This window comes from Ictalurus furcatus, chromosome 6 (genome assembly GCF_023375685.1).
Source record: "Ictalurus furcatus strain D&B chromosome 6, Billie_1.0, whole genome shotgun sequence".
NCBI classification, from domain to species: Eukaryota; Metazoa; Chordata; class Actinopteri; order Siluriformes; family Ictaluridae; genus Ictalurus; species Ictalurus furcatus.
In genome coordinates this window covers 25,325,245-25,342,570 of record NC_071260.1, presented here as the reverse complement: position 1 = coordinate 25,342,570, position 17,326 = coordinate 25,325,245, and the positions used below count along the sequence as shown (strand labels likewise).

Here is a 17,326-nt window from a genome sequence, read left to right as displayed (position 1 = left end):
GGTGTGCTTGAGCTGGAACACATGAAATACCTGAACTGGCTAGGGTTCAGAAAATGTATGAAATACCTGGATGGGGCAGAAAAGGAAGCTATCAATGGCTGCAGAAATTTGACTTTCACTACTGACCCAAACGCACACGAAAAGTCAGCTCAGAATCATATAAATAAGCCATGGAAGTTTTGGGATTCTATTCTGTGGCGTGATGAAACAAAACTAGAGCTTTTCTGCATGATGCCCAGCGGTATGTCTGGAGGAAGAAGAATGAAGAAAGAACACTCTGTACACAGAATGGGGCTGCTTTGCATCCTCTGGCACTGGAAACCTGCAGCGTGTGGAAGGCAAGATGGATTCATTGAAGTGTCAAGAAATCCTAGGAGAAAACGTCATGCTGTCTGTGAGAATGCTGAAGCTTGGGCGTCATTGGACCTTCCAACAGGACAATGATCACAAGCATACCACAAATTCCACAAAGACTTGGTTGCAGAAGAAGTCCTGGAAGATTCTACAGGGCCATCACTGTCACCTGACTTGAACCCCATAGAAAATCTCTGGTGAGATTTGAAGAAGGCGGTTGCAGCACGCAAACCCAAGAATATTATTGAACTGGAGGCCATTGCTCATGAGGAATGGGCTAAGATTCCACAGGAACGCTGCCAGAAGCTATGCATCTCGTTTGCAGCAGATCATAACAGCAAAAGGGTGCTCTACTAAGTGCTAAATATGCTTGTTATGCAGGAGTTGAATCATTGTTGAGACTGGAGAAATCATTATAAGTTGCATTTTCAGTTGAATTTGGGGAAACCATTTGAAGCATATGTTGTGTTGAACTATTGCTTTTGTTTGATTTGTTCATTGCAAACAGCTGTAAGTCTGTAAATTTTGACAATAAACCTGATTTGCAATGGGGGTTGAATAATTTTGATTGCAACTGTACAGTATTGGATCTCTACTATTCTATAATAGTAATCGGATTTTATGAGTTATTTAAATATTATGTTTGTTGTTCAAATGTAGATGACATACATCCATGTGAAAAAAATAAGTATACCCCATGGAAATTTTGGCTTTTTTGACATATTTGGACAAGCAAACATTTGATCATCTTTGAAACAATGCCTATTAATAAAGTTGATTTTCTTGAACAAAACCACAAGGAAAATTTGCTCTTTTAAAGTCATTTATTCAATAGAAATATCAATAAATGTGATATTCTTCTGTGGAAAAAGTAAATACACTATTGGCCTCAGAAGCTAGTTATGTAGAAATAACTTCTTGGAGGCATTTTGCATAATTGTCCGTCAGGCTTGCTGGAATTTATGTCTACTCCTCCATGCAATATTCTTTCAGTTGCAAGATGTTTGAGAGCTTTCTTGCATGTACTGCCTGTTTCAAACACCCCCCCCCCCCATCTGCATCCCCAGCATTTCAATGACATTCAAATCCAGGCTTTGACTGAACCCATAACCCTTCATTTCTTCTTTTTGAGCCATTCCTTGGAGGATTTGTGTACTTAGGATCATTATCCCGTTGAAAGGTCCACTTTCGGTTCAATTACAACTATTGGACTGATGGCCTCACATTATCTTCAAGCACTTTTCGATATGATGCAGAATTCATAGCTGAATCAGTCAATGCAAGCTGTCCAGTCTCTGAGGCAGCGAAGCAACCTGAAACCATAGCATTTCTACCACTGTGCTTCACAGTTGGTATGAGGTGCTTCTTCTGAAAAGCTGTCTTTGGTCAGCACCAAACATATCTGCTGTTACTGTGGCCAAACAATGCTAAATCTTTGATTTGTCTGTCCCAAGCACATTATTCCAAAAGGCCTGGTCTTTGCCTATATACTCATTGGCTAACTGTAGTCTTGCCAAGGCTTGTTCCTGGCATGCCTCCCATGCAGGTCAAATTTGTGCATTCTCCTTCCTTTCTGATTGTAGACGCATGCACTTTGACACCAACAGTTGCAAGACTGGAATTGGAACTGATGGAATTTTGGGGTTCTTGGAGACTTATTTTTGCATCAGATGGACTGCTCTTGGGCTGAATTTGCTGGAACGGCCTGTTCTGGACAAATTGGCAGTCGTTTGAAATCTGTGCCATTTGTAGATGATTTTCTTTACAGTGGAATGATGTGTTTCAAATAATTTGGCGATCTTTTTAAATCCCTTGCCAGACTCATAGGCATCCACAACCTTTTTTCTGAAGGCCTTACAGCACTGTTTAGATCTTGGCATGATGACACCACACACCCCAATAGCAAAGGGAACACCAGACACTAAGATATGAGAGGGGTATAAATAAGACAAGTTCCTCCTGCAAGTAAGGCAAGGTTCTAAGCAGGTTCTAAGCAGATCAATGGCACCCAATCTTGATTCTAATCTTGACACCTGATTCTAATTTTATGGATTTGAGGGTGTGATAAATGTAGGGATGTGCTTACTTTTTGCATGTGACTGGTCTGTTTTTAGTTATTGACAAAATGTCAATTTTATGTGTCATTTGATAGTGTATCACCTTTATTAATAGGCACTATTAATAAGAACTATATACGAACTCAATAATAAATATAACAGTCATTTTTAGTTGTGATTTCCAAAATTATCAAATAAATAAATCACGGACCACCTGGTAATTCTTCACAGACCACTGATAATCCCCTGATAAACCACTGCTATAGATATTGGCCACATGCCTTACTTCTTGTTTGCGTAAAAGCTTGTAGAGTGACTACAGAGCTTTAGTAGTAATACTTCATCACTTTACCTTCATTCAACTCCTCTAGATAAACAACATAGTCATTTTTGCACAACATGCTGATGATTAAACCAGCTTATACTTATGTAAGTATTTAAGTATTTGTATAAATATATATAAATCCTCTCTGAAAGTATTGGAACGGCAAGGCCAAATTCTTTTGTTTTTGCTATATACTGCAGACATTTGGGTTGAGATCAAAAGCTGAATATGAGACAAATAGATTGCTTTTCAGCTTTCATTTCCTGATATTTACATCTAGATGTGTTAAACAGCTTAGAACATGCCATCTTTTGTTTGAATCCACCCATTTTTCAAGTGAAAATGAATACTGGAACATATGACTAACAGGTGTTTCTTGTTGCCCAAAGGTCTTTAGTGTATAACAAAAACAAAACAATTGGCCTTGCCATTCGAATTATTTTTTGCTGCTTTTGTGAGGAATTGGTTTGAGGAACTGGTTCTGGATGGTATTTCCTTTCAATGGAGTGATTTAATGTTTACTACATCCCTGCTGTATGTGCTCTCCCCCACATGCTTTCACACCAGTATGTTCAGCTTTCCACGGGTTTGGCTCTTCAGGCATAACCAACAAATGGGACACACCCACCACCTAGATCTCACTGAGATAAAGTAAACACTTTTGTGTGAGGAGATCTACAGCTTCAGTTCTGTTCAAACATTAATTGATCTAATAGGGTTAGTTTTAGGTTTGGGATGAAAGAGACTTACATAAGGGAAGATTTAGTTCCTCTAACATATTTGTGTGTGTGTGTGCATGCACACGCTTAATGTTAGCAGTAATGTTTCTGTTACTTTATCCTATTTGTCAATCCAATATATAAAACTTATATAAATAAAGATTTATATTTCAAGCATTACAAGCTATACTTAGTAAAACCTTGTTAAGCTTCCCATATCCTTTATATGTTTTGAGATCTAGCAAGCGTTGACATATTACCTGAAACAGGTTTGGCAGCCTGTCACTCAGAGAAGGTGGTGTGATCTTGTTTGGACTGCAAAAGCTTACAAGGGTGTTTCAGACTGGCTTTATCTGCACTCTTTAACCTATATTAAAAAGTTTGTTTATTTACAAGTCATTTGTTTAAGCTTTATTGATAAATTTATCAAACAGTTTTTTTTTCTGTCTGTTAAAGTCATGTTAAAAAAAAGGCTATTACATTCCTATCAAGAACTGAAATTCCTTGTTGCTACACCCACATACAGTGTTCCCATTGGTAGGATTTAGGTATGAGGAGTCACCCATAAATAAAGCACTCTGACAGAAATGATGTATCTGTATGCGAATAATGTTGCAAATAATGTACAGGAACTGCCTACCAGGTGCGGGATGGTATTTCCTTTCAATGGAGTGATTTAATGTTTACTACATCCCTGCTGTATGTGCTCTCCCCCACATGCTTTCACACCAGTTTGTTCAGCTTCCCACGAGTTTGGATCTTCAGGCATAACCAACAAATGGGTCACACCCAGCACCTAGATCTCACCGAGGGCAAGGTGCAAAGTAACATTCCAATGCAACAGATGAAGTAAACAACTTTGTGTGAGGAGATCTACAGCTTCAGTTACATTCAAGCATTAATTCAGCTAATAGGGTTAGTTTTAGGTTTGGGATGAAAGAGATTTACATTAAAGAAGATTTAGTTCCTCAAACATGCTGGTGTGCGTGTGCGCATGCTTAATGTTAGTAGTAATCTTTCTGTTACTTTATCCTATTTGTCAATCCAATATATGAAATTTATATTTACATTTATTCATTTAGCAGACGCTTTTATAAAAAGCAACTTACAAATAAGGAAGTACAAGCAAAGCGATATATCAAGCAGAGAACAATACAAAGTAGTGCTATCATACAAGATTTATATTTGACTTCAGGAGAAACAGAGTAGAGGTGTAAGTGCCAATGTAAGGGTTTTTATTATTATTATTTTATATAAATAATAGGGGGGAACACGTTAGGGGTTAGTTATGTACAGTATCTCACAAAAGTGAGTATACCCTTCACATTTTTGTAAATATTTGATTATATCTTTTCATGTGACAACACTGAAGAAATGACACTTTGCTACGTTGTAAAGTAGTGAGTGTACAGCTTGTGTAACAGTGTAAATTTGCTGTCCTCTCAAAATAACTCAACACACAGCCATTAATGTCTAAACCGCTGGCAACAAAAGTGACACCCCTAACACAAAAACACCCCTAAGTGAAAATGTCCAAATTACAAGGTCTCAGCTGTGAATGGGGAGTAGGTGTGTTAAGTTTGGTGTCATCACTCTCACACTCCCTCATATTGGTCACTGGAAGTTCAACATGGCACCTCATGGCAAAGAACTCTCTGAGGATCTGAAAAAAAGAATTGTTGCTCTACATAAAGATGGCCTAGGCTATAAGGAGATTGCAAGACCCTGACACTGAGCTGCAGCACAGTGGCCAAGACCATACAGCGGTTTAGCAGGACAGGTTCCACTGAGAACAGGCCTCGCCATGGTCGACCAAAGAAGTTGAGTGCACGTGCTCAGCGTCATATCCAGAGGTTGTCTTTGGGAAATAGACGTATGAGTGCTGCCAGCATTGCTGCAGAGGTTGAAAGGGTGGAGGGTCAGCCTGTCAGGGCTCAGACCATACGCCGCACACTGCATCAAATTGGTCTGCATGGCTGTCGTCCCAGAAGGAAGCCTCTTCTAAAGATGATGCACAAGAAAGCCCCCAAACAGTTTGCTGAAGACAAGCAGACTAAGGACATGGATTACTGGAACCATGTCCTGTGGTCTGATGAGACCAAGATAAACTTATTTGGTTCAGATGGTGTCAAGCGTGTGTGGCGGCAACCAGGTGAGGAGTACAAAGACAAGTGTGTCTTGCCTACAGTCAAGCATGGTGGTGGGAGTGTCATGGTCTGGGGCTGCATGAGTGCTGCCGGCACTGGGGAGCTACAGTTCATTGAGGGAACCATGAATGTCAACATGTATTGTGACATACTGAAGCAGAGCATGATCCCCTCCCTTCGGAGACTGGGCCGCAGGGCAGTATTCCAGCATGATAACAACCCCAAACACACCTCCAGGACAACCATTGCCTTGCTAAAGAAGCTTAGGGTGAAGGTGATGGACTGGCCAAGCATGTCTCCAGACCTAAACCCTATTGAGCATCTGTGGGGCATCCTCAAATGGAAGGTGGAGGAGCACAAGGTCTCTAACATCCACCAGCTCCGTGATGTCGTCATGGAGGAGTGGAAGAGGACTCCAGTGGCAACCTGTGAAGCTCTGGTGAACTCCATGCCCAAGAAAGTTAAGGCAGTGCTGGAAAATAATGGTGGCCACACAAAATATTGACACTTTGGGCCCAATTTTGACATATTCACTTAGGGTTGTACTCACTTTTGTTGCCAGCGGTTTAGACATTAATGGCTGTGTGTTGAGTTATTTTGAGAGGACAGCAAATTTACACTGTTACACAAGCTGTACACTCACTACTTTACATTGTACTTCACATGCAAAGTGTCATTTCTTCAGTGTTGTCACATGAAAAGATATAATCAAATATTTACAAAAATGCGAGGGGTGTACTCACTTTTGTGAGATACTGTAAATAAAGAGTTATATTTCAAGCATTGCAAACTATACTCAGTAAAACCTTGTTAAGCTTCCCTTATCCTTTATATGTTTTGAGATCTAGCAAGCGTTGACATATCATTTGTTTAAGCTTTATTGGTACATTTATCAAACAGTATTCTTTTTTTTTTTAACAACAAAAAAAAAAGATATCACATTATTATCAACAACTGAAACTCCTTGTTGCTACACCCATATACAGTGCTCCCATTGGTAGGATTTAGGTATGAGGAGGCACCCATAAATAATGTACTCTGACTTTTTATAAAGAGACGTTCATCATCAAGAGACTGCCTGCTGCCTGGTGCATCACTGAACCCTTATCCCTCCTTATTTTAAAAGACTTTGTGGTAAGTAAGTTTGATCAAACTGTTGACTTTATTACATTACTGTTATGAGACTGGAGACTCAAAACAATTTGTTATATCTCAACTAGTAAAACTAGTAAAAAAAAAAACAAAAACAAAGAAGTTGATGTTAACGGATATTGTTACACCTAGTCAGTAACTACCTTAGGAGCTTCATCAGCAGAAGGCTATTATGGCTGATTCATGTTTTTGTGTTGACAAGCATCTGGGCCTTCTGAATAACTGAAGACTTTTTAAGCAAGCTATGATATAAACCATAGTTTATTTTTTGTTAAGTTTTTTTGTTTTGTCATTAAGACACCACAGTCATCTGCAGTGTTGAGTGATGTGACCTTTAAAAAAAAAATTTCCACTGCACATTATTTGCATAAAGGTGCTGCAGCCAGCAAGATCATTTCAGTTTACAAACAGCAACCTGCTGTATTTCTCATGAAAAGTGTCACCACTCTCATAATGTAATTATGGATAGTTTATATTTTAAAAGGTACTTAATATCAATAGTAACAAATATTACCAAAAAAGTGGTAAGCCCTTCAGAACAAGAGGTATAAAGCAGGCCTTACATAATAACAATCTTCCCTTCTGGTTTCCCTCCCATTTAATGTGACATTATAATAGAAAAAAAACCCAATGATCTTAATTCATTGTATTAATAATATTTTGTTCTAATACAATACAACATAAAAGATGAATGATCATAAATTAGCTCAAAATGGTGGTTAGCACTTAGTGGTTAGCACGTTTGCCTTACACCTCCAGGGTCCAGGGTTCGAGTCCCGCTGGGCCATGTGTGTGCAGAGTTTGCATGTTTTCCCCGTGCTGCGGAGGTTTCCTCCCCAGTCCAAAGACATGCATGGTAGGCTGATTGGCGTTTCTAAAGTGTCCGTAGTGTATGAATGGGTGTGTGACTGTGTGCCCTGCGATGGACTGGCACCCTGTCCAGGGTGTACCCCGCCTTGTGCCCGATGCTCCCTGGGATGGGCTCCAGGTTCCCCGTGACCCTGAAAAGGAGTAAGCAATAGAAGATGGATGGATAGCTCAAAATGGTTTTTTTTCTAAATGTCCAGTAAAATTTTATTAGTTTTTTTAAATGGAACGTCAATGCTTCACAGCTCCAGGGTCCTGGGTTTTGCTCTGAGCTCTGTGTGGAGGTTCTCTGCATGTTCTCTCCATGTCTGTGTGGGTTTCCTCTGGGTTCTCCAGTTTCCCTCCACCTCTCAAAAACATGCCAGCAGCTGAACTGGTTAAGATAAATTGCCCCTAGGTATAAGTGAGTGTGTGAATATATGTGTGAATGATGCCTTGAGATGAACTGGCATCCTATCCAGGGTGTAATACTGCCTCTTGCCCAGTGTTCCCAGGATAGGCTCTGGATCCACCATGACTCTGACCAAGATAAAACAGTTACTATAAGTCAGTGAGTGAGAAAGAATAACAGACCGATATCTTCAATTCATTATGGCATTGAAAAGTCAATTCCCACTAAACAATTCTGGAAATTATGCAGTAGTTAGTGCTACTCAGTACAGGGAACAACAAGCAATGCCAGGAGTCATTATTTAATTTTTGTATTATTGTGACTGAATTCCACAGTACATTTCAACATACTTATTTCCTCTACAAATATGCTTCTGCTTTTTACTAAAGCGTCCAGGGTTAACTATTTTTTGCAGCCAGGGACATCTTTAATCAAGCAGGAAAGATTTATTTTATGAACATAATCCAACTATTCAAATACAAAGATAAGTATTTAAATGTGTACAGTGATATATTTTGTTAAAGCCATAGTGTCACGTCCCGAGACGTAAGGGAGTTGAGTACGGAAGCAGGTGCAGGAAAAGACGTATTTATTAAAGGAGTCAAAGGCAGACAAATCCAAATTGTAATCCAAAAACGTAGTCAAGACAGGCAAAGGGTCGGGCGATCGGCAAACAGGCATATACAGGGCAAAGCAGGAATCAAGGTCGCGATCACAGAAACAGGGTCAAAACACAAAACAAGAAACATGAACTTGTGCTATGAACTGGGAGCGGAAAAACCAGCGTGGACTAAATCAGGGGTTCCCAAACTTTTCCAGGGCAAGGCCCCCCAAATGTCATTAACATTTGACCGAGGCCCCCCTTCTGCAAGATGTCTTTAAAACACATTAAAAATACAGACTTCTGAATATATCCCCCTTTTTTTTTATTAATAATTACATCTTACACCTTTACATTACATTACATTGGGAATTGATTGTGTGTGTGTGTGTGTGGTTGTCTGAGAGTGAGAAAGAGAAAACATACTAGTGGAAGGGATGGGCTTGGTGGCTCCGAACAAATTGTTGAGGCCCCCTGGGCGCCCACTGGCGGCCCCCACTTTGAAAACCACTGGCAGCTGGCAGCTGAAAACAATAGAGCCACACCCCCGAACAACAACCAATGACAAAACAGGGAAGAGACAGAACAGAAACAAAACAAACGCATGGGTCTACAGTAAACAATGTCACAGCTGTCAACATCCGAAGAGCATGCGCTCGCTGAGCACTCGTGCACGTAGTTCGTGCATGCGCGCGCCCTCTCATCTCACCGAGCGCGCTACCAGAATGGGAGATCGTGACACATAGAGCATTTTATTTCTGAATTTTCCTTTGACAGAACATGTTGGGTTCAAGTTGACATTATTTATGGGCTGATCATCTGTTTTAAAATAATTGAGCTTTGGATTAAACCCATTTAATTCAAGACAACATTCAAATCATTTAATAACTATAAGAACTCAATAATAAATATAATAACTGCTAATGTTGGGTTGTGATTTGCGTTACTGTCACAAAACAAAATTATTGGACCTCCTGGCTATATTTTACAGACCCCACTTTGAGAATCACTGCTCTAAGTGACCTATCTACTGCTTTCAGATTCAGTGGAGATGCCTGAAAAGCAGAACAGTTATATCTTAGAAAATTAAATGGCTAATTAAATTAAATGGCCCCACAGTTAAATGTTGTCCTCACATTATGCATTTTGACAGAATAAAGATCTTAAAATTGTCAATGATAGATTAGGGCTAAATTTGAGATTGTCTTGTGAATTGTGAATTTACTGAAATGACATGCCAGCATCACTGAATGTCTATTAAGTGTAATATAGCTTCAATTTATGTGTCTGTGTGTGTGTGTGTGTGTGTGTGTGTGTGTGTGTGTGTTGCAGAGGAAAATTCCACAGCTACAGTATGAACCTCAACATTCCAAATCAGCCTGGACAGCCTCCTTGTGGTAACATAACTTTCATACATTACCCATCTCCACAGCCAAACCAGCTGGGGTATGGTGACACAGAATCATATTCAGGAGGGCCAGGCAATCCTCCCATGGTCACGGGATCATATCATGGAGGGTCATGCAATCCTCCCATGGTCACAGGATCATATCAAGGAGGGCCATGCAATCCTCCCATGGTCACGGGATCATACCAAGGAGGGCCATGCAATCCTCCCATAGTCACAGGATCATATCAAGGAGGGCCAGGCAATCCTCCCATGGTCACGGGATCATATCAAGGAGGGCCATGCAATCCTCCCATAGTCACAGGATCATATCAAGGTGGGCCATGCAATCCTCCCATGGGCCCAGGATGTGGGCCTGGGTATGGTCCTCGGCCTGGTCATGGTTGTGGGAAAGGTCATGGTCATGGGCACGGTCATGGGCATGGCCATGGGCATGGTCATGGCAAACATGGGAAGAAACATGGAAAGGGCGGCAAGGTGAGAACATAGATCTGATATAAGAAGAATAACCACAAATGTAGATCAACCATTAGATGTGTGATTAAGGCAGCATTTCTTTATATTGTTATTAATGAGTGCCATCTTTCCAACAGCATTCTGGGAGCAGCTCTGACTCCGATTAGAGAAAGAAGATGTTTCATAGGCAAATCCCAAGTAGCCTATGAAAAATGATTAGCTATATAAGTAATACATTGTATGGTGAATAAAAAGTTTTACATTACTTATGTGTATAATATCTTATTCATACTTTGTCTGTCCAACTTTATTCATTTATTTTTAAAGTTGCCTTTAACTATAGTAAATACTTGCAACTAAACTGAGTAAACTTAACTACACTAAAAGAGTTTTCAAGTTTTCTTGCACAGTTCCATAAATTCACAAAAATACTCTGCTCTCATGGATATCAAACAGCACATGCTTATTAAAAAAAATCTTTGTTAAATATAGGTGTGCAACAATTATTGGCACCGATTTATTACTTTGTGTATATAGGTGTGCAACAATTATTGGCACCCTTTTAATACTTTGTGTATAGGGATGCACCGAAATTATATATATATATATATATATATATATATATATATATATATATATATATATATATATATAATAAATAAAGATTAAAAAAGAAGAAGAAGGAAAAAAAACTGGAACTATCAGTTTTGGGACTATCGGTTGCCCCATGACACACGTCATTTCCGCATTCTCAAGCTTAAGCGCTATAAACCGACACACCTGCCACTCAACAAAACATCTGAGAAAACGTCATAAATTCGCGCATGCGCACTGACGGGGAAACAGAGGAACTAAATTCTCCGGAACACCTGTTGTGCTGCGTAGAAGTTATTTAGGTTCAGGTAAGTGTATCTTCGCTGTCCTTTCGTAGCTTTTTGGACTGTTTGTTATTTATTTTTATTTGGTTTAAAGACACTTTTTAATGGTAGGGCTTTGTTTTGGCTACTTGCTAGTTTATTGGACTGCTGTTTTGTCTATCAACCAATCAAAAGAGAATATCCAATGATATTAAGATATGATGTATCTAAAGGATATTAAGATATAATTAGATCTGAGTGGTGGGTAGAGCAGAGCGAGGCTTCGTGAAACACTGAAACAGTTGAAGTCATTGTGCCGTATTGTGTCGAGGCTTCAAGAAACACTGAAACAGTTGAAGCCATTGTGCCGTATTGTGTCGAGGCTTCGAAACAATCCGACACCCGTCTCCACGATGTCCTCTAGTGGTCACTTGCAGGCGTTGCTTTGTAACAACTTTGACAACGATTCAGACAAGCGTTGACGAATTATTACCTACATGTTTGTGTCAAACAAGCAAGTGTGTTGGGGAGCTGATCGTGTTCTCTAAAACCTTTTGTGAAGAGATGTCATTGAAAGAACTAGATGAAGCCCTGGGCTTTTATTAAAAGGAGGTTTTTTTTTTTGTTTTGTTTTGTTTACGTTATATCTAGTTCTTTCAATGACGTCTCCTCTTCACAAAATGTTCTAGAGATGTAGGTTGTATTAGATGTATGATTTTGATTTTTGATATGAGATGCTGAATTTTGATTTGACTGTTTTATAGATTCAAGAGTTTACTCTGACTTTGTATTTCCCTGCTGTAAATTCATTATTAATGATGATAATAATAATAATAATAATAATAATAATAATAATAATAATAATAATATTAATAATAATGTGTTCTTGGACTGGAATGCTGCTGCCTTGGGTTCTAATCCTGGGTGAAGTGTGCCTGTCCACTTTGTTGAAAGAGCAATTTAAAAATTAGTGTTTTAAAAATTGTTCTTTTTTTTTTAGTGTGTTGAGTTTTTAACATCTGTCTGACAACTACGTGAGCTTGGTTTTGTAACCTGTAGGCTCCTCATTGTGAATAACTGTTATTTTGGTCATAAAAAATGAAGATTAATAAATGCAAAACTGTCCAAATTCTTTCTCGCCTACGTAATAACCCACAACATCTGGCCATGTCTTTAAAAAACAATTAGCAGGAAATTTGGTGGGATTACATATCAGATAATTAACAAGGCATCCTGAGGTGAACACTGACCATGGATCAGTACAAACACTATTGAATCATTTAGTTTTATATAAATCTACATAATAAAACTGACTGGAGAACAGTTCAAATTGTATATTAAACACTGGTTTATTGGTTCACCTGGAAATCAACACTCCCTGGCGGCGAACCATGTAAATTTCGAAACCGTGTGATGTAACGAAGCCTTGTTTGCTGAAATCATGTGACTTGCCCAATTTGATACACGCACTGAACCACTGATTCGAAACAAAAGATTCATGAAGCAGTGTTTTGAAAGCGCACATCACTATTAGATCTATGTTCAAAACAAATCTCTGAAATAATTATAGTGAAAAATGTACAAAGTTTTTTATTTCTTACTGTAGATATTCTTCATCACAAGATCAGCAGCAGCTCAGCAGGAAGGTATGCACTGCTTTCTCTTATCTTAGAAATGGGTCTTGTCTGTTTGCTGGGTAAAAGGTCACTCACCAATGTAAAATATAGTCCAGGGCTTTGAGAAGCACATGACTTATCTACTGCTATCAGATTCAGTGGAGATGCTTGAAAAGTAGAACAGTTATATCCTGGAAAATTAAATGGCTAACTAAATTATATGGCCCTACAGTTGCATGTTGTTGCCACATTTTGACAGAATAAAGATCTTAAAATTGTCAATGATAGATTAGGGCTAAATTTGAGATTGTCTTGTGGATTGTGAATTTACTGAAATGACATGTCAGCGTCACTGAATGTCTTCTTACCCATACTATTAAATGTAATATGGCTTCTAATATTTTTTTTTTTTTGTATTGCAGAGGAAAATTCCACAGCTTCAGTATGAACCCAAACTTTCCAAATCAGCCTGGACAGCCTCCTTATGGTAACATACCGTACCCACCTCCACAGCCAAACCAGCCGGGGTATGGTGGCCCAGGATCATATCCAGGTGGCCCATGCAATCCTCCCACGGGCCCAGGATCATATCCAGGTGGGCCATGCAATCCTCCCACGGGCCCAGGATCATATCCAGGTGGGCCATGCAATCCTCCCACGGGCCCAGGATCATATCCAGGTGGGCCATGCAATCCTCCCACGGGCCCAGGATCATATCCAGGTGGGCCATGCAATCCTCCCACGGGCCCAGGATCATATCCAGGTGGGCCATGCAATCCTCCCACGGGCCCAGGATCATATCCAGGTGGGCCATGCAATCCTCCCACGGGCCCAGGATCATATCCAGGTGGGCCATGCAATCCTCCCACGGGCCCAGGATCATATCCAGGTGGGCCATGCAATCCTCCCACGGGCCCAGGATCATATCCAGGTGGGCCATTCAATCCTCCCATGGGCCAAGGATATGGTCCCGGCTATGGTCCCGGCTATGGTCCCGGGCCTGGTCATGGGCCTGGTCATGGTTGTGGGCACGGTCATGGGCACGGCCATGGGCATGGGCATCGTCATGGCAAACATGGGAAGAAACATGGAAAGGGTGGCAAGGTGAGAACATAGATCTGATATAAGAAGAATAACCACAAATGTAGATCAACCATTAGATGTGTGATTAAGGCAGCATTTCTTTATATCGTTTTTAATGAGTGCCATCTTTCCAACAGCATTCTGGGAGCAGCTCTGACTCCGATTAGAGAAAGAAGATGTTTCATAGGCAAATCTCAAGTAGCCTACGAAAAACGATTAGCTAAATAATACATTGTATGGTGAATAAAAGGTTTTACAGTACATATGTGTATAATATGTTCGTCATACTTTGTCTGTCCAACTTAATTAGTAGATGCTTGCAACTAAACTGAGTAAACTAAACTAAGTTTAAAAAAAAAAAAAAAAAAAAAAACTTAATTAGTTTTTCAAGTTTTCTTGCATAGTTCCACAAATTTCTAATTTGGCTTTACTATCAATTATGGCATGTGTCTTACCTTTCTATATGTTGGGTATCTAAGCATGGAATTAAATATGGTAAGAGTGTTCCTATTTATGGTAAATGGAAAAACAGGTTAGAAACCTTCTGGCAAGCAAACTTGAATCACAATATTGAAATAGGCTTCTTTGAAAAAGGGATCTGATCTGACCTCTGATGGAGAGAGAAAGTGGATCTGCCTAAAGAGTAAATCATAATGGACCAAAAGTAGACTGCCACTATAAAAATTCTTAGTACTTCTAACAAAATGTTAGAACTACTGTAATTGTATGTTTAATTTTTTTTTTAGTATTCATTCTTCTAATCTTAAACATGTTAAAGATATGATTTAAAAAAAAGCCTTTACAGAGCTACAGCAAGGTAGCATCTCCCTAACAATTAATTTAAGTGATCCAACTATTAGGTTGGCTAGCTAGCTTGAGACACAAAATATAAGCTTTTTTTTGTGCTTTCGCTTTGTACCAAGCCAAAATGAACCTCTCTGCACTAGACGTTTCATAATGTATTTTTTGGTTAACAGCAGTTCTTTCACTGGAAAGCTTTATATGGATTGTTTAGATATGACATTTTAAATTTATTTTATTTTCAAAAAAACTCACTGTACAATTTCATAGGCCTATGTGTTATATAAATGTATTAAAATCAGATTTTCACTTTCACATGTTTTAAGTCGTATTTATGCAGAAATGTATAACATTCTAAAGGGTTCACAGTCTTCAAGCACCACTGTATATACAGTGCCTGCCACTAATATTGGCACCCTTGGTAAATATGAGCAAGGAAGGCTGTGAAAAATGGTCTATAACTTTTTTTTTTTTTTTTTTTTTTTTTTTTTTTTTTTTCCCCCCTCCTTTTCTCAAAAAATTCACAAAAATACTCTGCTCTCATGAATATCAAACAATTGCAAACATGACACAGGTTTATTTAAAAAAAAAAAAAAAAAAAAAAAACTTTGTTAAATATAGGTGTGCAACAATTATTGGCACCCTTATGAATTCATGAGAAAAATATATTTGAAGAATATTCCCATTGATATTTTATTTAATACACCTGTGTGACTAGGAACAGGAAATTGTTCAACCATGACTTCCTGTTTCACAGGGGTATAAATATGAGGTAATGTACAGGCCAAATTCCCTGTCATTCATAACAATGGGTAAGACCAAGAAATATACCAGTGATGTGTAGCAAAAGCTTGTTGAGCTTCACAAAATGAGAAGTGTCTATAAGAAAATAGCACAAGCATTGAAAATGCCCATTTCCACCATCAGGGCAATAAATAAGATGTTGCAGTCAACTTTAAATGTCATGAATGAACCTGGAATTGGACGTGTGTCTATATGGTCTCAATGCACTGTGACGGTCCAAGTGGCCAGAAAGTCTCCAAGGATCACAGATCGAGAATTGAAGATAGTTGCGTCTTGGGGTCAGAAAGTCTCCAAAACTACAATCCGAGTCACCTACATCACCACAAGTTGTTTGGAAGGGTTTCACTTAAAACATCTCTACTCTCATTCAAAAACAAACTCAAACATCTTCAGTTTGCCAGACACTCCTGGAATTTCAAATGGGATCGGGTTCTATGGTCAGATGAAAACCAAAATAGAGCCTTTTGGCAATAAACACCAGAGGTGATTTTGGCACACACAGAGAGGTAGCCATATGGAAAAGAACCTCATTCCCATGGTTAAATATGGTGTTGGCTCTTTAATGTTTTGGAGCTGTTTTTCTGACAGAGGACCTGGACATTTTATTAGGATACATGGAATCATGGACTTTATCAAGTATCAACAGATATTAAATGAAAACTTGACTGCCTCTGCCAGAAAGCTTAAAATGGCCGCGGTTGGATCTTACAGCAGGCCAATAATCCAAAACATACATCAAAATCAATACAAAAACGGTTTACTGAACACAAAATCAAGGTCCTGCCATGGCCATCCCAGTACCCTGACTTGAACCCCATAGAAAACCTGTGGGGTGAACTGAAGAGAGTTCACCAGCGTGGACCTTTTGAAATTTGAAGGATCTGGAGAGATTCTGTATGGAGGAATGGTCTCAGATCCCTTGCCATGTATTGTCCAACCTCATCAGGCATTATAGGAGAAGACTCAAAGCTGTTATCTTATCTAGAAGTAATCTTTCTGATCACATGGTTACTCTGGATGGTCTTTCTGTTTCATCATGTGCAGCAGTTAAAGACCTTGGAGTGATTATTGACTCCAGCCTATCATTTGATGCTCATGTAGATAATATTACTAGGATAGCCTTCTTTCATCTCAGAAATATTTCTAAAATAAGAAACATATTGTCACTACATGATGCGGAAATACTAGTTCATGCATTCGTCACCTCTAGATTAGATTACTGTAATGCCTTACTGTCTGGATGTTCCAGTAGGAATATAAATAAGCTCCAGTTAGTCCAGAATGCAGCTGCTAGAGTCCTAACTAGAACTAGAAGGTACGACCATATCACACCGATATTATCAATACTGCATTGGCTCCCAGTAAAATCTCGCATTAACTATAAAATACTTTTATTAACCTATAAAGCACTAAATGGTCTCGCGCCACAATATCTAAGCGACCTTTTGGTTTTATATAATCCGCCACGCCTACTTAGATCAAAAGATGCAGGCTATTTGACGGTACCTCGAATAGTGAAGGCTACAGCAGGGGGAAGAGCTTTCTCTTATAGAGCCCCACAGTTATGGAACAGTCTTCCTATTAGTGTTCGGGACTCAGACACAGTCTCAGTGTTTAAGTCTAGGCTTAAAACGTATTTGTTTACTCAAGCCTACCCTGACTAGATTCTGTTCTACTACTTCGCAGTC

The 17,326-nt window shown here is 39.2% G+C and overlaps 1 protein-coding gene across 2 annotated transcripts; it reads left to right on the top strand.

The window, feature by feature from the left end:
• The first annotated feature begins 11,252 nt into the window (after nt 1–11,252).
• Nucleotides 11,253–15,135, top strand: LOC128609018 (uncharacterized). Of its 2 annotated transcripts, XM_053627309.1 has the most exons (4): nt 11,253–11,379; nt 12,941–12,980; nt 13,373–14,054; nt 14,171–15,135. In XM_053627309.1, exons 3-4 carry the CDS (start codon nt 13,435–13,437, stop codon nt 14,259–14,261), a joined length of 711 nt encoding a protein of 236 aa, XP_053483284.1. In that variant the 5' UTR covers nt 11,253–11,379; nt 12,941–12,980; nt 13,373–13,434; the 3' UTR covers nt 14,262–15,135. The 2 variants fall into 2 exon arrangements, with proteins under 2 accessions (XP_053483284.1, XP_053483285.1); XM_053627310.1 differs by lacking the exon at nt 12,941–12,980 and having other exon boundaries at nt 11,274–11,379.
• Nucleotides 15,136–17,326: the final 2,191 nt, after the last annotated feature.